The 21,119-nt window shown below is 37.3% G+C and overlaps 1 protein-coding gene across 2 annotated transcripts in view; it reads right to left on the reverse strand.

Moving 5' to 3' along the window:
* The window catches only part of DNAJC12 (DnaJ heat shock protein family (Hsp40) member C12), a 41,286-nt gene extending 26,271 nt beyond the window's left edge, over window positions 1-15,015 (reverse strand). The window contains exons 1-2 of one of the 2 annotated variants that reach the window (XM_020906143.2): window positions 14,761-15,015; window positions 6,045-6,149 (exon numbers count right to left, since the gene is read on the reverse strand). In XM_020906143.2, coding sequence (XP_020761802.2) covers window positions 6,045-6,122 — 78 coding nt within the window. In that variant the 5' untranslated portion in view covers window positions 6,123-6,149; window positions 14,761-15,015. Of the gene's footprint in view, window positions 1-6,044; window positions 6,150-10,295; window positions 10,395-14,760 lie in introns of those variants that run through there. The other variant, XM_070470727.1, reaches the window with a different exon arrangement.
* Between the last annotated feature and the right edge of the window lie 6,104 nt (window positions 15,016-21,119).

Raw genomic sequence — 21,119 nt, forward strand, 5'->3', positions numbered from 1 at the left:
TGATTGAAAAAACAGACTTGTGCCCAAACTAAAATGAGGTTTGAGGGCCATCTATGATTTTATTGGATTTCACTCACCCATCTAATCCTTATTATCATGAATTATCAAGACTTGGCTTTATTAATTGTAATGTCAACAGCATAATATAAAAGTGGTTATATGGCCCTTAGTATCTGACTTTTTGTTGTTGTTCAGTTGCTAAGTCATGTCCGACTATCTGATTGCTTTGTTTTAAATCCCAGTTCTGCCCTGTCAGTGTAGGCAAGTTATATAATTTCCATGTGCCTAGATTTCCTCATCTTTACATTTCGTGAATAATGTAACTCCAGCACTTAACACAAAGCCTGATCAGAGTAAGAACTTAATAGCTATTAATTAAACATTAGTGGTTAAGTTCCTTGAACTCATTTAACTTGTTACTGGGGAAAAAGCTGAGTTTTTTGTTAACTAGGCAGTTGGAATTCAAATCCAATCATTCTTTTAGTGTTTTGGCTGGCTACCCAGCTTGTGGGAGCTTAGTTCCTCAACCAGGGATCAAACCACGGCCCTCAGTGAAAGTGAGGAGTCCTAACCACTGAACTGCCAGGGAAATCCCCAAATCCCATCATCTTAACCACTCTTTCACATGGGCCAGCTCAGGCTTAGGACCTGTTAGCAAGTTCCACATTTACTATGTACGAATTCATGAAAGCAAATTACCTTGTTTGAGAATTAAATTCTCAAGCAGTTCAGTTCAATATTGTCATAAGAATCATGGGAGAAATATTTTTATCAGCTCCATAGCATCCTTAATCAACTCTCATAAAAAGAATCTTCACTTTTACAATCAAAGACAGTGTTAGATATGAGTATGTTTAAAGCCCAGATTGATATCTCTGTTCTCTTCCATGTTAAGTATGTCCTGGGAGACCCTTAGAATAACAGGAAGAGATAGATTTCCTAGTAAGAGCTATAGTTATGTTTCCTCTTGCTGGATGCTCCCTATACCTGTCACCATAACCTGCTAATAGAGCAAAGAAAATTGAGATTGGGACTTGTTTTTAAATTTTTAAATATTAAATATTTTAAAGAATCTAATAGTCAGCATTTTTTCATTAACAAGTAATTTACAAGTACTCACAAACTCTCTTTGAAAAGATTTCCATCAATACAGAATATTTTTTAAAAAACCTTTATTCCTGGACTTTCCTGGTGGTGCAATGGATAAGCATCTGCCTGCCAATTCGATACCTGATTGGAGAAGATTCCACATGCCTTAGACCAACCAAACCGGTGTACCACAGCTACCGAACCCACGCCCGAGGGCCTGCGAGCCACAACTACCGAGCCTGTGTGCCACACACTGAGGCCCACACGCCGAGCGCCTGTGCTCCTCGGCAGGACCAGCCCCAGTGATGAGAAGTCCCTGAACCACAGCAAAGAGCAGACCCCGCTCACCGCAGCTGGAGAAAGACCCCAACAAGCAACGAAGATCCAGTGCAGCCTAACATAACGTAATACAATTTGTAAAAAAACTTTTACTCCTTTTTCCCTAAGATGACAGAATCCTTCAAGACACATTTTCATACACATCACATACTTATGTACATGTCTTGGGGAAATTAATAGCACAAATAGATAAAAACTATACCTATATATCAAAAGCAGAGAGTTTGGAGGTTTTGTTGTTGTTTATTTCATTCCTATCCAATGTTTAAAAATTAAGAATTGTGCATATCAGTCTAGCATTACTTTTCATATTTTACTACCACAAAATTTATCCCAGATCTCCTGTGTAGGGCTGGTTCTGGGAAAACTAACCAATAAAGTGGCTTAGTTTGTCTTGGGCCCATTCTATTTATCTCCTGGCATCACCACCTCATGTTCCTGGTGCCAAGTGCAGCTCATAGACAACTGAGGCCCTTAATATCAAAGTCCACTGAATTGTGCGTTTCTGACACAGTGTCCAATGGTCTGGAAAGCTGTCTATTCTACTAGCCAATAAATCTACAATAAATATCAACTTTACTCATAATCAAAAAGTCAAAACATCCATGGATTATTATAACCAGTGTCACTGAGGGTACAGGAAATGAACTCACCTGTGCTTTGCTGGTAAGAATTTAAATGTTCTTTTAACATTTTTAGCAAATTTTAGCAAATTTTCTGTAAATCAATTGAGATATACATATATAAAGCTATGATAAACCTAGACAGGATATTAAAAAGCAGAGACATCACTTTGCTGACAAAGGTCCATATACTCAAAGCTATGATTTTTCCAGCAGTCATGTACAGATGTGACAGTTGGACCATAAAGAAAGCTGAGCACCAAAGAATGGATGCTTTCAAATTATGGTCCTAGAGAAGATTCTTGAGAGTCCCTTGGACAGCAAGGAGATCAAACCAGTCAATCCTAAAGGAAATCAACCCTGAATATTCATTGGAAGACTGATGCTAAAGCTCCAATACTTTGGCCTCCTGATGCGAAGAGCCAACTCACTGGAAAAGACCCTGATGCTGGGAAAGATTGAAGGCAAAAGGAGAAGGAGGCGGCAAAGGATGAGGTGCTTAGTTAGCATCATTTTCTCAACAGACATGAGTCTGAGCAAACTCCAGGAAACAGTGAAGGACAGAGGAGCTTGGCGTGCTATAGCCCATGGGGTCACAGAGAGTCAGACATGACTTAGTGACTGAACAACAACAACAAAATATATAAATCCTTTAGTTTTTTTCATACTTTTCAATCCAACCATTTCAATTCTAGGAATTTGGCTAAGAGGATAATTGAAGGTAGGGAATGGATTTAGTTATAGGAAGGTTCAATGAATAAAAAGTTATACATCTTACACAAAAACTGGTGTGCCTAGTAATAGGATATTTGTTGAAGTTAATTGTAATAGGGCTATAGGGTGGCATATTTTGCAGTCATTAAAAAAATCTTCTTGTATTAGATTTTTAATAATCTGAGAATTTTTATATAAAACATTCTATGAGAAAAAGGTAAGCTACAAAGCATTGTGTGAGGTATAAAATCTTAATGTTTTACTCAAAAGGAATTATGTAACATATATGTATATGTGTGTATATGTAAAATAATGAGGAAATTCTCTAGCAGTCCAGTGATTAGGCCTCCATGCTTTCACTGCCATGGGCCTGGGTTCAGTCCCTGCTTGGGGAACTAGGATTCTTTAAGCTACACCAAATAAATAAAACAATTATAAATAATAGCCAAGATTTATTGAGACCTATTGTGTGCCAGGCACTGTTCTAAGTACTTTAAATATAGCATGTCTTTCAATTCCCACAGCAACTCTATGAGGTGGGTACTATTATTATTCCCATTTTGCAGATTAGGGAAACAAAACATAGGAGAGTAACTTTCCCAGTCGCAGAGCTAGTAAGTTGCAGAGCCAGGATTTCACCTCAGGCAGTCTGACTCCAGACACATATAAAGATAAACGTATAAATATGTATACATACATACATGCACTTATTTACACAAAATTATACATATATACATGCATGAGATGGCATGCATATATCATCGTCCCCAACATTAAGTGTTTGGGTTGGCATTTTTCCCTGTGCTCTCTTTATATTCCTCATTTCCTTATTGAACATATATAATTTTAGAAATTAAATTTTAAAACTTAAAAGCTTATCTTTTACATATCCTAATAGCACAGTATTTTGCTCTGTGCCAGGAAATACTCATGTGCAATAGGGACTAATTTGATTCCCACTTGAAGGGATCTTCTCCAGCTTTCCCCTGGCCATGCAAATGCCCTCTGTGTCTCCCTCCATGCATCTAAATGTTGATGCAGAATCATTTCACACCCCATCTATTCTCCGAAGTCTTTTCAGACATTCTTTCCTTAAACTTTGGTAAATGTTTCTGAACAGGGAGTATTTGTTTTCCGCTCAACAGCATGGAAATCCTTCCATGGCCTTACATGTGTCATTTATTAATTTCTAACACAAGCTTTAAAGTGTAAGAACTGTATACTAAGCAAAAGAATTATGTGTGTGTCTCAGTTGTTTTAAGTAGTGTCATAATATCAAGTTGCTTTGAAATTATAGCTGCTAAGTTGCTTTTGGATAGAAATAGTTCTGGTTAATTTTTTAGAGTATCAAACCAAGGAATATTTGAAGTAAAGAAAATCCAGGCAATGCAAATCAAGTAAAGAAAATGTCACAATAATAGTTTAAAAAAGCATTAAGATGTTTGTAAATGAGAAGGATGCATATAAAAAGAGGAGAAAGATAATGTATAAAAGGAATTGATAAAATTGTGACAGGTCATTGTATTTTAGGTAAGTGCCTGTTATCTACACATGCTATGCCAATGACAGAATTAGTAAAATATATCCAGAAGAAGAAATGTCAAGACCATGCTCTTATTCACCTATTTTTTACATATTCTCCTTTTAATATATGCCACAGTATACACAGAGAAGTATGATTATAACTGGTCATGACAAAATGAAACTGTTATAAACATTATAAATAAACAATGGGATCATTTTTTTAGTCTATTCAAAACTAATCTTTCTTTGTAAACTGAAAAGACAATAACATAACTACAAAAGCCTGACTAAAGAGATTTACTTAGGGGATATTACAACCTTTACTTTATAACCTAGCATGACAATATTTTTAAAAAATCCAAAGTGTGAAACTTTCCAAATTAAAGTATGTTCCTCTGATTTAAACAGTTCCTTCAAAAATTATTCAGCAAGAGTATACTTCAAAGTATGAATAACACATGATAAGCTTTTTCAATTAATATAAGTAAACCACCCCTAAAGAAAACAAAAGTAACATATTACCCTAAAGAGGAAATATGTAATTAAGAGAATATTATAACCTCTTTTGTGTGTGGTTGTTTAACTACAAGGTACCTAAACTAACTTCCTCAGGGTGATGAAGATAGAGATTTTAATCTTTGTGTCCAATACTGCATTCTGTTTGCCAAACAAAACTAAGTACATTTTATTACTTAACTCCAGCCTTATAAAACAAAGATAAGTAGAAAACTAATTTGCTTTAAAGCATTTAATATTAATAGCTACATTTTAGTAATAAAATAAATATTTTAATATTTATATAAATATAAAACAATGTGAATATATTTAATAATGTAATAAAATGTATTCCATACTCATCTAAACAATATTTAAAATGCTAAAAAAACTGTAAATGAAATGTTTAACAATAAGAGAATAATCAGTTTGGGTACAATAGTAAAATAAAATATTAAGCAATCATTAACCCATGTATGAAGAACCTTTAGTAGCATGGAGAAATCCTTATTATAATGTTAATGGGTAAAAAGTAAACATGTTCTTCAAAAATACATACATAGGAAAGAGTCTGGAGACTAATTTGCCAAACATTAAGAATGTTACCTTTGGGAGGTAAAATTATAAATGAACTTTCCATAATGTGAAAAACTTTTATGACCTTATAATTATCCATAGGGACCTTTAAAACATTGTTCCATTATAGATCAAATGAACAGTTACAGAGTTGTCACATATTTTGTTTCAGAAGCCACAGTTTAAAGAAGTAATTCCTCTTACACAATTTGAATTATTAACACAAAAGGATGTTTCTTGGTTTAAATAATTTAACTGCTCATGTAAGACTACATATTTTAATGAAACATTTTAAAATCATTACTAGAAAATTAAATTTCATCTCAATTACAGTGTAAATTACCATAATAAAGATATAGCTTATGTATATACTATGAAACACTGCCAATAGCAATTACAATAAAATTTCAAATATATATTTTTAGTATATTTGAAAAAGAGTCTATGACCATGTGTTAGAATACACATATTCAATCAGAAAAGTCCAGAAAATTGAAAGAGGACACTATTCAAGTAAAGACCCAACACTCTATTTTAAGTCCTTAACTTTCTCTGAGCCAAAAGAGCTTTAAAATAGTACATGATGAGATTTTTAGGCAATGTGACTAAAAGTTCAAAATTTTAAAACCTTAAATAAAACTTGAAATACTGTTGTGAAAAAGAACAGCATTATTCATTGCTTACCGAAGACAGTTCATCACATCCCAGTAACGTGTAGTAATCTTCAGTATCTTCTGACTTGTAATTCAGTATCGCATCCATTGAGATGACTAAACCAGTTTTTCTTCCCTTTGAAACAAGAGGCACAATGAACTGAGAATTAACAGGAAACGCCTTTTGAGATCTGGTTTACAGCAGCGCATTCGAAAAGGCAGTTAACTAGATTTAAGGCTGGCCACAGTCAGCACACCAGCTGTCATCCGAGACCTTTGTAAACTCTAGCTTTCATTGGCTGTTTATACAAGAGAAAAGAATAGCCCACGTGCGGAACTGTTGCAGTGCTGGCTGGGATCTGTAGTTTGAGTTTATATAAGTGATGCAAATGAACAATTCCTTTTAGAAGTTGATAAACACTATCCATTTTTACATACTCCTCAAATTGGCCATTTTTTCACCTCTGATACATTTTCTTCTTAAGGGATAGAAAAAGATTTGAAGCATTAGGATAAAATCTTAGTGTTTGTTAAATATGAGTAGTGAACACTTTTCTGAGTGTTAAGACTATTTCATAATTTTTAAAACAGTTTAAGAGTAGACAGGCTTCCATGGTGACTCAGACAGTAAAGAATCTGCCTGCAATGCAGGGGACCAGGGTTCAATTCCTGGGCCAGGAAGACCCCCTGGAGAAGGAAATGGCAATCCATTCCAGTATTCTTGCCTGGAAAATCCCAAGGACAGAGGAGCCTGGAGGGCTACAGTCCATGGGGTCACAAAGAATCAGACACGACTGAGCAACTAACACACACAAGAGTAGAAAGAAATAGACTAAGAGATCATTTGATAATTCATTTGATCATCTATTCATTCAACAAATATTTACTGAGGACCTATTTTGTGCTTAGCACAATTGTAGAAAAAGATGTGGTCAACAGTTCTTAGGGAGCACAGTGTAATGGAGGGAGGCAGACAAGACACATGCAAACAAACAGGATTATTTAAAACAGTGACTTCTGGGACTTCCCTGGCAGTCCAGTGGTTAAGACTGCACTTCCAATGCAGAAGAGAGTTTGATCCCTGCTCCAGAAACTAAGATCCCACATACTGCATGGTGGAGCCAAAAAAAAAGAATGTGTACAAAGATACAGCAATAATTATAGTTCTCATTACCAATTAACAATAATGAAAGTTTTGTAGAAAAATTAACTGTCCAACAGTCATTTAAATAATGATCCACACACAGTAGTATATCATGTAGTCATTTTAAAGATGTAGAAACATATTTAATATCTGAGAAATGTTCACACATTGTTAGGTGAAAAAAAGGTAACAAGCAATACATATTATGTAAACATTCACTGAGCAGAGACTTGTGCACATTACTGGGCATAAGTTATATCTCAGTTTAAAAAGGAAAAAATACAAAATTTAAGTTTTAGAAGTATGGTATTATTCCTGTCTTATAAATATACAGCTCTTCCTCAATTTAGCACGGGGTTTTGACACCATAAACTCATCCTAAATCAAAAATGCATTTAACCCAACTATCCTACTGAATATCATAACTTAGCCTAGCCTACCTTAAATGTGCTCAAAACACTTACATTAGCCTACAAGTGGGAAACAGCATCTAACACAAGCCTGTTTAATAATGAAGTGTTGAATATTTCATATAACTTATTAAATACCTGAGTATCATACCACATGTCCCTGGCCCAGGAAAAGATCCAAATTCAGAATTCAGAGTACCATTTTTACTGGACTCATATTTCTTTTGCCCTATCATAAAATTGAAAAATCCTAAATTGAACTGTTGCATATTAGGGACTATCTGTATATGGTATGTATATTTATGAAATTGCAAAACCATATACACCAGGTATAGGACTCACAGGTGATTTATTTTTCCTCATCTACGGTTTCTAGGATAAACATATATTATTCTAGTAATAAGAACAAAGCAACAAAAAATAAGTCAGTAAAAACTGCAAAATGCCAAATATCACATAGCTATTATTTACTGACTTAGAAAGGGTGAGAGTTCAGAGGGCCTTATTCAAGATTTGTTTTTCAGCTGGTTCGGTTCGTTGCATGCTCTACTGCATGTTGTAAGCCAATTTATTCACTCTTCAAGACGGCCTCCTTGGTGGCTCAATGAAGCTGCCTGCCAATGCAGGAGACCCAGGTTTGATCCCCGGGTCAGGAAGTTTCCCTGGAGAAAGAAATGGCAACTCACTCTAGTATTCTTGCCTGGAAGCCCCATGGACAGAGGAGCCTGGCGGGCTACAGTCCATGGGGTTGCAAAGAGTCAGACACGACTAGCAACTAAAACAACAAGAACAATTCACCCTTCGAAGCACCCTACACTGTACAGCAGTTGGACAAAGAAGGAAGTTAATCCAGCCATCAAAGAACTCCCCCGTCACGTGTGTCTTGCTCACTGTAGGTCAACTGCTGTCTCAAGTGATCCTTTCCTTACAGGAGTCACAGTGCAATGAAGACATTGCTGAACCCTGCTCCTCACCCCTTGAATAGAACTATGCTCTAATTACAACACCTTTCATATCAGAAAATTAATTTGGTTGAGAATGCCAGATTAACTCAAACTAAGCTTTAGCATGTTACCTGTGATGTAAAAGCCACTCAGTCATGTCCGACTCTTTGAGACCCCATGGACTATACAATCCATGCAATTCTCCAGACCAGAATACTGGAGTGGGTAGCCTTTCCCTTCTCCAGGGGATCTTCCCAACCCAGGGATCGAACCCAGGTCTCCCACATTGCAGGTGGATTCTTTACCAGCTGAGCCACATGGGAAGCCCAGCATAATATGTAATCAAATGCTAAACTGTGAGGTTTAGAGGGAAAATGTAAAAGAAATCCATAGAAGCATTTACGGAATAAATGAAGAGAAGGAGGAAGGGACAAAATGCATAAGCTGTTGTATGAAAAATATTCAGAGAAAAGTGAAGAAAACAACTTTACAGCAGAGTCTGTTAAGGAGAATAACATTTGAGACCAGTACTGAAGATGAGGGCCAGAACGTGGAGAGCCCTGAGGATCAGGCAGGGGACACTGAACAAGTGTGAAGGCAACAGCGAACTGCTGTAGCTTCTTAAGCATGTGCCATGTTAAAAGTGAAGGTTTAAGGTTAATCTCCAGGGGATCTTTTCGACCCAGGGACTGAACCCATGACTTCTGCTCAGCAGGCAGATTCTTTACCACTGAGCCACTTGGGAAGCCCTTACTGGGCACTACACGCGCATACAACAGAACTTTAAAGCTATAAAAGGGTAGGCATGAAAGGTACGTGTCCCTCCCTCCTTGGGTCTCCCAGCCACCAGCTTTATTCCCTGGAGGTGACCAAGATAACCACTGCCAACTGTCTCTTTTTTGCATTCATTATATGTATTTACACATATATATGTGTATATATGTGTGTGTGTGTGTGTGTGTATGTATGTGTGTATTTATTTATTTTTTTAATCTCAGTTCCTTAGTGTCAGACACTTCAAATCTTCAGTTCTAATAAAAAATACTGCACTGAATACTCTTGTTCTTAGTTTCTTTCACTCATGTTGGCACATCTTTTAGAAAAGAAAGCTAACATATGTAAGTCAGTAGGGATTTACTGAGAGCCTACTGGCTATATAGTTACACAGTATCTGTAGGTTTTGCTTTTTTTTTTTTTTAAGAATTCTGATAATTTCTTTTACTCTCCCTACATCCTATAACTGAGTTTTACCAAAATTTTTATTTCAGGTAAACATAATGTATGTGGCAGAATAAAATCAACTAAAGGTTTTCATTCCTTTCTTTAATAACCTAAAATTAAGCAGTTCTACAAATAGAATACACCTGCTCATATTGTGTTATTTATCATATTATTTACTAAACTGCGGCCTACATGTTTGACACCCTGGCTCTGAATGGTTCCCTCCTCAGTGCCCTCAACTCACAGCACCCCTCAGGATAAAGGTAAGGACTGAAAAGAAAGAGTTCATAATTCAATAAGTACCCAGCTGAAGGTGTTCTTTATGTTGTGAGGTTACAGTTTTACATGGCATTACTGGTTATTTTCCTCATTTGGATATTTCCACATTTATTTTCACTGTCAGAGTTCAGTAAAAAGCTCCCTCCCATCTTATTTTAAGCCTCTGAAGTTTTGTTATTTTTATCAATAGTAGTACTGAATGACTTGGTTACAAGATCATATCTCAAAAATAAAAATATTGATTGTAACAACTTTGCATGGCAATAGATGGTAACTAGACTTACTGGCAGAGAAGGCAATGGCACCCCGCTCCAGTACTCTTGCCTGGAAAATCCCATGGCCGGAGGAGCCTGGTAGGCTGCAGTCCATGGGGTCTCGAAGAGTCGGTCACAGCTGAGACTTCACTTTCACTTTTCACGTTCATGCATTGGAGAAGGAAATGGCAACCCCCTCTGGTGTTCTTGCCTGGAGAATCCCAGGGACGGGGGAGCCTGGTGGGCTGCCATCTATGGGGTCGCACAGAGTCGGACACGACTGACGCGACGCAGCAGCAGCAGACTTACTGTGGTGATTATATAAAAATATCAAATCTTGGGAGTTCCCTGCTGGCCTATCGGTTAGAATTCGGTGCTCTCACTGCCTGGCCCAGGTTCAGTCCTGATTGGGGAACTGAGATGCCACAAACCACACAGTATGGTAAAGAAAAAAAGTCAAATCACTGTTGCACACTTGAAACAAATATATTACTGCATGTCACAAATAACTTAGCTGTATATATTTAAATATATATTAGTAAAATAACTTAGCTGTATATATTTAAATATATATTAGTATATTGATATGTGTTCTTATTTGCTTCAGTCGTATCCAACTCTTGGTGACCCCGTGGACTGTAGCCCACCAGGCTCCTTTGTCCATGAGATTCCCCAGGCAAGAACACTGGAGTGGGTTGCTATACCCTCCTCCAGAGAATCTTCCTGACCAAGGGATCAAACCCTCATCTCTTATGTCTCCTGCATTGGCAGACAGGTTCTTTACCACTATCGCCACCTATATATTTTTACATAAAATGTTGAGTTTGATAAGTCTTGATGAAAATGAATACAGTGTGATTTTATGATCAGAGAAAAAGAAAATCTTAAAAGGAAGTGCCCAAGCATACATCCTCATGTTTTTCTTGTTATAAAAACGGGCTTCCCTGGGGGCTCAGTGGGCCGATGCAGGAGACACCGGTTTGGCCTGTGGTCTGGGAAGTGCCCATGTGCCACGGAGCACTTAGCCCACGAACCACAACAATCGAGCCTGTGCCCTGGAGCCCGAGAGTCGCAACTACTGAGCCCGCATGCTCAGGACATGGTATTCTAAGGTTTCAACAGAAAAGTGGAAAACTTGCCTCCTATCTCCCTCTGCCTAGAGGCAAATACAGCAAAACATTTAGCTATTTCTTCTTGTATTTTTCACCATGTTTTTAAACGATGTTTATACTTCAGCATTTCTTTTAAGTTTAACATATTGCACCACTGTATCCACACTAAGATCAAACAATAGCAAAATGACAAGAATACATTATCCAGGCCTGAATAAAAGCCTAAGTCTAAGTTTCACCAGTGAGACAATCCACCCCCCGCCAAAAGATGACTTCAGGGTCATACTTGTATATGTTACATGTGAATGTAGTATATATGGTGGTGGTGGCGGCTTAGTCACTCAGTTGTGTCCGAGTCTTTAGACCCCATGAACTGTAGCCCCCCCAGCCTCCTCCGTCCATGGGATTTCCCAGGCAACAGTACTATAGTGGGTTGCCATTTCCTTCTCCAATATAGTGTATGTATTATATATAAAATAGACAAATGCTTACATGTAATACTTAACTTTCATTATTTAGCTATATATAAAATGATCCAATGATCTATAATATTCAGCTTTTTAAATTTACTTAAGCCTATATATTTAAAATACTATATTTTGAAAGACTATATTAATTTAAGAAGAGTGCTATTCTTCCACTGTATGAGAAACTCTGTAAGGTTACAAATATAAGGTATCTACATTTTCTTCTAAAGGATGATTTGGGGGAAAAGTTGGCTTTATATTTGAACATACACAACCCTCTCTCAATTAGGGAATTCTACTTCAATCATTCACAATTTTAAAAATCATTTTCATACTTTTTTATTTTTTAAGTTGTATAATGATTAGATGTCTTTATTACTTTAATAAATATTAAATAAATAATACTTTATATAAATATAGTATAAACACATAAATAATAACAACCTTTTGGGGGTATTGTTTGAAAAAGCAATAATATAAGGTAAGCATGTATTTGGAGAAAAGCAGAGTACCACTTATTTATTTCTACTCTTTTCCCCAAAACTAACCTTTAAACTTGCTGCAGCATCTTATGGTAGGGTATATTTTTAATGGTCACTGGGTTTTTCTCTCTAATGATAAAAGTACTAAAAATCACGTTGGAGCCATTAGCTAGTATTTTGAAAAAATGATGAAGCTAGACCCGTTCCTCCTTAAACGAAAGTAGGTTACAGATAACCAAATAACCCAGAAGCCATAGGATAAAATTAATAAACATGACTGTACAAAATTTACACAGATGTGTAGTGGCAAAAAATACAAAAGCAAAATCAGAAAGTAGGTAAATAATGTACAAGGAAAAAAATTTCACAATTCCCATAACAGACAAAAGGCTGAATTCCCCAGTTTACAAAAAGTACAAAAAAAAAAAAAATCAGTAAGAAAAAGATTAACAACCCAGTAGAAAACTGGATTAAGGATATGATTACTTTCAGAAATATAAATAGCCATTAAATGTATCAAGAAAAGTGCAGCCTCATTCATAATTATGAAACCGCTAATCACTCAAAGGAAGATATATTGTTTACTTCTCAGAGAGGCAAAATTTCTAAAGTTGATAATACCCAAAGCTAGAATAGAAGGGAGGAAGCAAACACCTTCATACATCGCTGGGTACTACTATAAATTGGTGTATGTGTGCTCAGTTGTGTCTGACTTTGCAACCCTATGGACTGTAGCCCACCAGGCATCTCTGTCCCTGGGATTTTCCAGGCAAGAATATTATAGTGGCTTACCATGCCCTCCTCCAGAGAATCTTCCCGACCCAGAGATCGAACTTGTGTCTACTGCATTGTCAGGTGAATTCTTTACCACTGAGCCACCTGGGAATTCCAGTATAAACTGGTACAGTTTAGCAATTTGTTGATATTTGTAAACTTTTATAAAGCATGTATCTCCTTGGTTGGATAATTTTTCTCTACAAATTTACCCTGTGGATTTACACCAAAATATGTTCAGGCAGTCATTGCAAAATTGTTTGCAACAGAAAAAAGCTGGAAACAATCAAAATGTCCCTCAATGGGATGGTGAAGAAGACATCAATGGATGAATAAATTATGGTATTTCTGTTATCAACCACCAAAAAAATAGTAAGATAGCTCTTTTTGTGCAGTATGGAAAGATCTCTAAGATGAATTATCAAACGAAAAATAAAGTTTAAGAAGAGTATGATGTCATTACCTCTTTTGCATACTCTTTCATAATTCATATATTTGTTGACAAAAAAAAAAAAAACCCTGTATAAGTGGACCCCTGCATTTCAAAGCCTGTTTTGTCCAAGGGTCAACTACATGTACATTTGCACCTGATTTTTTTCTTTAAAAATCGAATATACGGATTCCTTTTAAGGGAGGGAGCTGAGCAGGTACAGAAAGCCTTTAATTTCAGTTTACATCTTTTTACATCACCTTTAGTGTGAAGTTAATATAGACACCCTACCACTTGTTTTCTGTATGCTTTTTATTCTATTTAATAACTTGTATGTATTTACTTACTGGCCCGGCTTTAGAGATCTTAGTCCCCAAACCAGGAATGGAACCCAGGCCGCCTACAGTGGAAGCAGGGAGCCCCACCCACTGCACCCGCAGGGAATTCCCTTGGGATGCTTTTTAAAAAGAACAAATACAATTCAATTTACACGTGTTGGTTAAAAAGAAAGAAAAAAATTTAACTTAAAAAAATACATAAACCAAATATAGAAATCACATAGAGCTTTTCAACTTAGCGAAAGCTTTTTCCATGTGGCACGTCAGAGGTCCAGCCTCGGAACCAGGAAAACCTCCCAGTCTTCTACGACCCAGGCGGCGACTACGGTCCCAGGACTACAGCTCCCACAAGACATCGCGGAAATTGGCGTATAAAGGAGCGACAAAGGAAAGCCCAGCTACTTCCGGTCTCCCTGAAATATCCCTCCGGAAATGCCTTTTTTTTTTTTTACAAGAGATTTCAAAGGCTTTTAAGTGAGAAAAAAAAAAAAAAAAGAGGCTCTAAGAGCTCAAACGGAAAGTCTAGAAAAGTTTCCAAGCCCCAGGAGCTCTGAGCGAGAACAGAAATTAGGCAGCCCATAGAAGTTAGGTGAGCTCCACGCGGACAGCTCTCAGAGTCGTTCTTAGACTAGCAGCTCTCTTAGCAGCTACTCCCTTTTCCTTCCAGTCTCGCTCCAAGTTATGCTATGCAGAACGAAATCGGTACCTTCCCCTTGCGGTCCTTCGGAACCCGAATTTCCAAGACGCCAAAGCCCAAGTTCCAGAAAGTGCCTGCAATCATTCGTTCTGATTTCCCACAACACGGGCCCCCGCTCCCTGCTCAAGCTGGGGTTTGGACATCAGCTGAGAGCTGTGATTAAAAACGGAATCTCATTTCTGATTTAGCTCCTACCTCTCAATGTCTTTTCTTCAGAATCTGCTGCAACGTTCCAGCGTAATACCCAGTGGAAAGAAAACAGAACCTGCCAAGACCTTAACCTCATTCTTTCAGGCCTGGCTGCCAGGGCAAAAGAACATTCTGAGACAGGATATGTTTTTAAAAAAAGAAAAAAGAAAAAGTCTTTCTGTTAAATCAGACATAAAATAGAATCTGTAAATGATTCGTTAAAGGCTGTTGAAACATTGCTTTGAATCTTCAGTCAAGTGCAAAGTGCAGTGACAAATGCTAGTAATCCCCTTGTTAATGTGTGCAGATATTGATAGTGGGGGACAGAGGATAAAAGGGAACTCTGCTTAATTTGGCTGTGAACCTAAAACTGCTCTTCAAAGTTATTTATTAATTTTAAAAATAAAATAACAGTAACGACAGAAAGAATAATCACCATTATTGAACTCCTGCTGTATGCCATGGATAAAGCTAGCCTTTGAACCATGCTGTGTCTGACTCCAAAGCTCTTTGTGAACATAATCCATAAAAGCACTGCATCAGATTGTTTGGCCAGCATTTCGGCATTTCAGAAAACGCACTTGACAAGGCTGTTAGGAAACCTGATTTCTAGTAGTTGAGCCACACTGCCTTGATTTGTGAAGGAGAATTCAAGACCAGAGCAATGATTCTCAAACTTAAAAGTGCACATGAATCACGTGGATTTGGTGAAGATGCGACTTCTGCTTCAGGATGTCAGGGAGAGGTCTGAGATTCTGCATTTCTGACACGCCCCCAGTTGAAGTCCCTGTTAATCCAGGAATAGCAAAGGACGGGATGACCTCTGAGATCCTTTTAAATTCTAACACTCAGCATGGATCATTCTTTTCCCCTCTAATCTTAGTACCTTTGCTCTTAAGGAAATATGGAAGGATATGTCAAAAAGGAGAATGACTGAAGTACAGATTCCTATCTGAAGCCAAAATATGAAAATTAAAAATAACTAGACTAGTGTCTCTGGAAAGATACACAAGAAACCCTTAAGAGTAGCTATCTTCAGGGGAGCAGACTTGATGATCCAAACACAGGAATGGAAGGTAAAGGTTATACTTTTCTAACTTTCATAATTTCATTGTGTGTGTGCTTTCTCTTTTTAAAAAATAATTAATTCATTTTTAATTATCATTGAAAAATGGTTAATATGTCTCTTGTTAGGCAGAAATCACCAGGTTTTTAGTTGAGGCCTCCTGTTATTATCACAGATTTCTTCGAAACAGAAATTCCTTGAACAGTCACTCAATTATGTTTGGGAAACAAGTACTTAAATATCTCCCTGACGTTTCAGCCTTCCCCCCTCTTCTCAAATAGAACTAGAGACAAGTATATTGGTAAAGTGAAAGTGTTAGTCTCTCACTTGTGTCCAACTCTTTGCGACCCCATGGACTATAGCCTGCCAGTCTCTATGTCCATGGAATGCTCCAGGCACGAATACTGTAGTGGTTAACCATTCCCTTCTCCAGGGGATCTTCCCCTGCATTGCAGGCAGATTCTTTACCATCTGAGCCACAAGGGAAGCCATATTACCAGTAGAGTAGTCAAATAAGATATAATGGCAGTTTTAGGAAAATAGTGACTTAAGGGCATGAAACTGGGCCTGATAACTCATGAGATAACTTCTGGCAGTAAGATCAAGATTATCTGGTCTTATGAGTTCTGATTCCCAGATACCAGACCAGTGACTCTCTCTAGTCTGGCTGCACATTAAAATCACTTGGTGGGGAAGTTCCTGGTGGTCCAGTGGTTAAGATTCTGGGCTTCCACTGCAGGGGGCCCGGTTCAATCCCATAAGCCATGTGACCTGGCCAAAAATAATCACTTGGTGAATATACATATATAACACACACATATTTATACACATATGTGTATATACATTTACATACACAACAGTGCCAAGACCCTCCTTTAGAGGATTTTAAATGGACTTCCTGGGGTTGAGGCATGGGTATTTTTTTAAGGCTATCACCAGAGATTAAAATGTGCATCAAAAAATAAATAAAATGTGCATCAAGGTATGACCTAGACCAAGGATGTCAATCTGATACCAGGATTATTCCAAGTACCAATGGAATAAAAACAAGAAACTTCTAATGAATACTTTCTGTATCCTCTTTAGTAAATTCAAAGAACCCATTGGCTCTGATAAATTCACAGTACAGTGTATGTTTGCCAAAAGTAACTGAAATCTAAATATAGAATAATACTCATGAACAGCTTCAAAGCTCAGCAAAAATCTTTTGAGTACTTGGCTGGTGCCTACCACTGTAAGAGATAGAAAATAAATCTGCTTTTGCAGTTTCTCACAAGGAACTTGCATTGCAATTAAGGAGACAAGATTGGACTTGTGACCCACTGATCAAATCAGTCCTGCCAAACCATGTTCTTAAAATGTTGTGAATTCATTGCCAACATTTTAAAATTGGGAGATTTTGCATAAAACTCCAGGATCCTATCTTCTCTTAAAAAATTGGAAGATCTGATGATTTGGGATTTACTTGCTTCCCTGGTAGCTCAACTAGTGAAGAACCCACCTGCAATGCAGAAGACCCCAGTTCGATTCCTGGATCAGGAGATCTGCTGGAGAAGGGATAGGCTACCCACCCCAGTATTCTTGGGCTTCCTTCATGGCTCAGACGGTAAAGAATCCACCTGCAATGCAGGAGACCTGGGTTCGATCTCTGGTTTAGGTAGATCCCCTGGAGAAGGGAAAAGCTACCCACTCCAGTATTCTAGCCTGGAGAATTCCGTGGACTGTATAGTCTGTGCTGTCACAAAGAGTCAGACACAGCTGAGAGACTTTCACTTCACTTACCATTCCCAATGGCAGCATTTTTCTGAAGCTGAGCTGGGAATAAATACCTCCTTTATGTGAGGCCCATGTTGCTGAGTTTGCCAGTCTCCAAACTCTCTGTTGCTTTCTGATACTAAAGCTAATAATCAGTTGCCAGGTGTTATCACATATTTTTATGATAAAGTTAAGAGGAAAGTGAAATATTTTTGATCCCCATTTTATCAAATGTAGAGCAACAAAAAAATAGAGCAAGAAGGCCCCATATTTCACATCCTGGTCCCTATACACATCTGAGTTTATGCCCCATGAGCTACACTGATTATATGTTCAGTATCCAAATAAAAAACTATATTTAAGTATATTCAAGTACTGGCTAAATGCTTTGGTCTTGAGTCAGACAGGGATTCAGTTCCAAGCTACCACTTAACCAGCCATACGTAGGCGTATGGCCCAATACCTCAGGTCTACCTTCTCCATCTGTACAAGGGAAGCAGTCATTGCACCACCTCCCAGGGTTGATTTGAGGGTTGAACAGGGTAACATTAATTAACATGGTATCTGGTACCCAGCGACAACTCCCTAAACATCAGTTATTTTTATCCTGGTTAAGAAATGCCAAGGGATGAGTTAAGGATGGGGCACAGAAGGGAGTGGCAACTCACTCTAGTACTCTTGTCTGGAAAATCCTGTGGACAGACAAGTTTGGCAGGCTATAGTCCATGGGGTCACAAAATCAGACACGACTAAGCAACTAACACACACAAAGTGAGTCGTTGGGGAAGCTTTGTAGAAGGATGAGCTGGCGAAGATGGGTGGAAGATATAGATTGTTCACATGGAGATAAGACAGAGCAGGATAGGCCTGAGCAGACTCAGAAGAAATGGTGATCAGGGCCTGATTATTTAAGCCACACCATTGTAAGACTGCCGCACTTAAGTGTTTTCCTCATGGTTTACTTTTGAACTCTAAAGACTACTGGTCCCTTGCTTTATGATATACAGTAGGTGACTGTAACAATCACTGTAGAGATTTTGAGATCTTTCCCACTCACCCTTTGGTAAGTATTTAAAGAATTCAAACGTCTGAGTGTTTCAGAGTTCCTTTAAAGATACGTTAGCTGAGAATGGAATGTTTGAGCTTTTACTCAGTCACCAGGACTGCCCCATGCTTGCCGCTAGAGGGACTAGAACCAAAGGAATCATCAAGCTTCTGGGTACAATTTTCACCTTTCTAGATTCTTACTCAATACTCTATTATTATTAACTTTTTTTCCCTTGAAACATATTTTTTTTTTTGCACTTTAAAATACTTTTAACAATGAAAATTCTCCTGTATTATTTCTTCTACTTTGTCCTGTGTAAAAAGGGGGAAATTAAAAAGCTGGAATACCACCTCCCCCTAAAAAAAATCCAGATCCTGCTGGGGTATAGAAAATTAAAGAGTCCTACTAACCATCATCCCCACAAAATAGCCACTTAATAATGTTAATAAGATTTTGTGTCTCTTTCCAGATGTTTTCAATTTGTATACAAACATATGTATTATTTTTTTATTTAAACCCATGATTTTTCCCGACTTGCACTTTGATTTCATGCCCTACCATGCTCTGCCTGCTGTACAGACAATATTCTAGATCTTCAAACTTGCCAACCTGCTCCAGCCTCAGGACCTTTGCACTCACTACATTATCTTCTTGAACCATTTACTTCTCCCAGGTTATCCTCACTCAGGGCTCAGTTCATATGTCATTTCCTCAGAGGGTCTTTGTGATACCCATCAAGTAACTATTCCCCAGCCCACATCACTCTCCATCACCATTAGGTTTACTCTCTGCTTCTATCACTGTTTGAAATTAACCTTGTTTATTTAGATATTTGCCTACTGTATTGTTGTTTAGTTACTCAGTCATTCTGACTCTTTGTGACCCGCATAGACCGTAGCCCACCAGCCTTCTCAGTTCATAGGATTTCCCAGGTAAGAATACTGGAGTGGATTGCCATTTCCTTCTCCGGGGGATCTTCCTGACCCAGGGATCAAACCTGTCTCCTGCATTGGCAGGTGGATTCTTCAGAATTGAGCCATTTGTGAGGCTCTGTGTACTACTAAAATGTAACCTCCATGATGGCAGGAATTTTGGCTGCCTGATGTACTTCCATATCACTAGTATCTAGAAATTAGGGACCTAAGTTAGGGACCTAAAAGTATTTGTTAGTTAAATAAATGAAAAGAGTGTTGTACATATTATTCTGTGACTTTTTGTCACTTAACGTATCTTGTACAAGTTGTAATTTACTTATTGTAGATAAGCCTTATTTTTATTTCAGTCATAGTCTTAATTTTTAATTCAATTTCTTTTAAGTTATATATTCAAAAACCTCAAAAGTAGAACAATGTAAAAAGGTATTCAGTGAAAAGTCTCACATCCACTTCTATCTACCATATACTTAGTCCCCAGTCAACCAGGTAAACATTTATATTAGTTTATTGTGTATCCTTCCTTATGTCAAACACACATACGTGTATTTTTTTATTCTTATTTTCTTCCCTTTTTTCATAAAACAAAAACATAATATATATGTATAAGTTTCTATACCTTTATTCTTCTTATGCTTCATGGTATTCATAATTTATATGGATCTATCATTTATTTTGCTCAGTTCTCTATTAATTGACTTTTGGTTGTTTCTGATTTTTATTATTGTAATTGATGTTTCAGTAATCATTTTTATACTTGATAACGGTACAGAGGAATAAATTTCTGGGAGTGGAATGACTAAATCAAAAGATATATATATATATATATATATATATATATATATATATATTAAATCATGAAAGATCTTACCAGATTTCCTTCCAAGAAGGTTGCCGCAATTTCTGCTCCCACCATAGTGTACAAGAGCACAGCTTCCCCACACCCTCCCCAAGTCCTAAATATTATAGACTTGAAAATATTTACAAATCTGATAGATGAAAAATGGTGGCTCACTATTGTTTTTAACTTTCTTTTCTCTAAGTATGAGTGAAGTTGAATATCTTTTCATATTTTTAAAATAGATTTATTGATATATACTTCACATTCTGTATAATTTACTCATTCAAAGTGTACAGTTGAATGTTTTTTAGTATACTCACAAGTATCAATGCAGTTGCACATAGGTGCAACCATCATCAAGGTCAATTTTAGCACATTTACATCACTTCAAAAAGAAGCCCATGTTCTATCATTGAAAAAGCAAGAGAGTTCCAGAAAAAACAAAACATCTACTTCAGCTTTATTGACTATGCAAAGCCTTTGACTATATGGATCACAAAAACCGTGGAAAATTCTTCAAGAGATGGGAATACCAGACTACCTGACCTGCCTCCTGAGAAATCTGTATGCAAGTCAGGAAGCAACAATTAGAACTAGACATGAACAACAGGCTGGTTCCAAATTGGGAAAGGAGTTCATCAAGGCTGTATACTGTCACCCTGCTTATAAACTTACATGCAGAGTATATCATGCAAAATGCCAGGCTGGATAAAGCACAAGCTG

Source organism: Odocoileus virginianus, chromosome 7, assembly GCF_023699985.2.
Source record: "Odocoileus virginianus isolate 20LAN1187 ecotype Illinois chromosome 7, Ovbor_1.2, whole genome shotgun sequence".
NCBI lineage: Eukaryota > Metazoa > Chordata > Mammalia > Artiodactyla > Cervidae > Odocoileus > Odocoileus virginianus.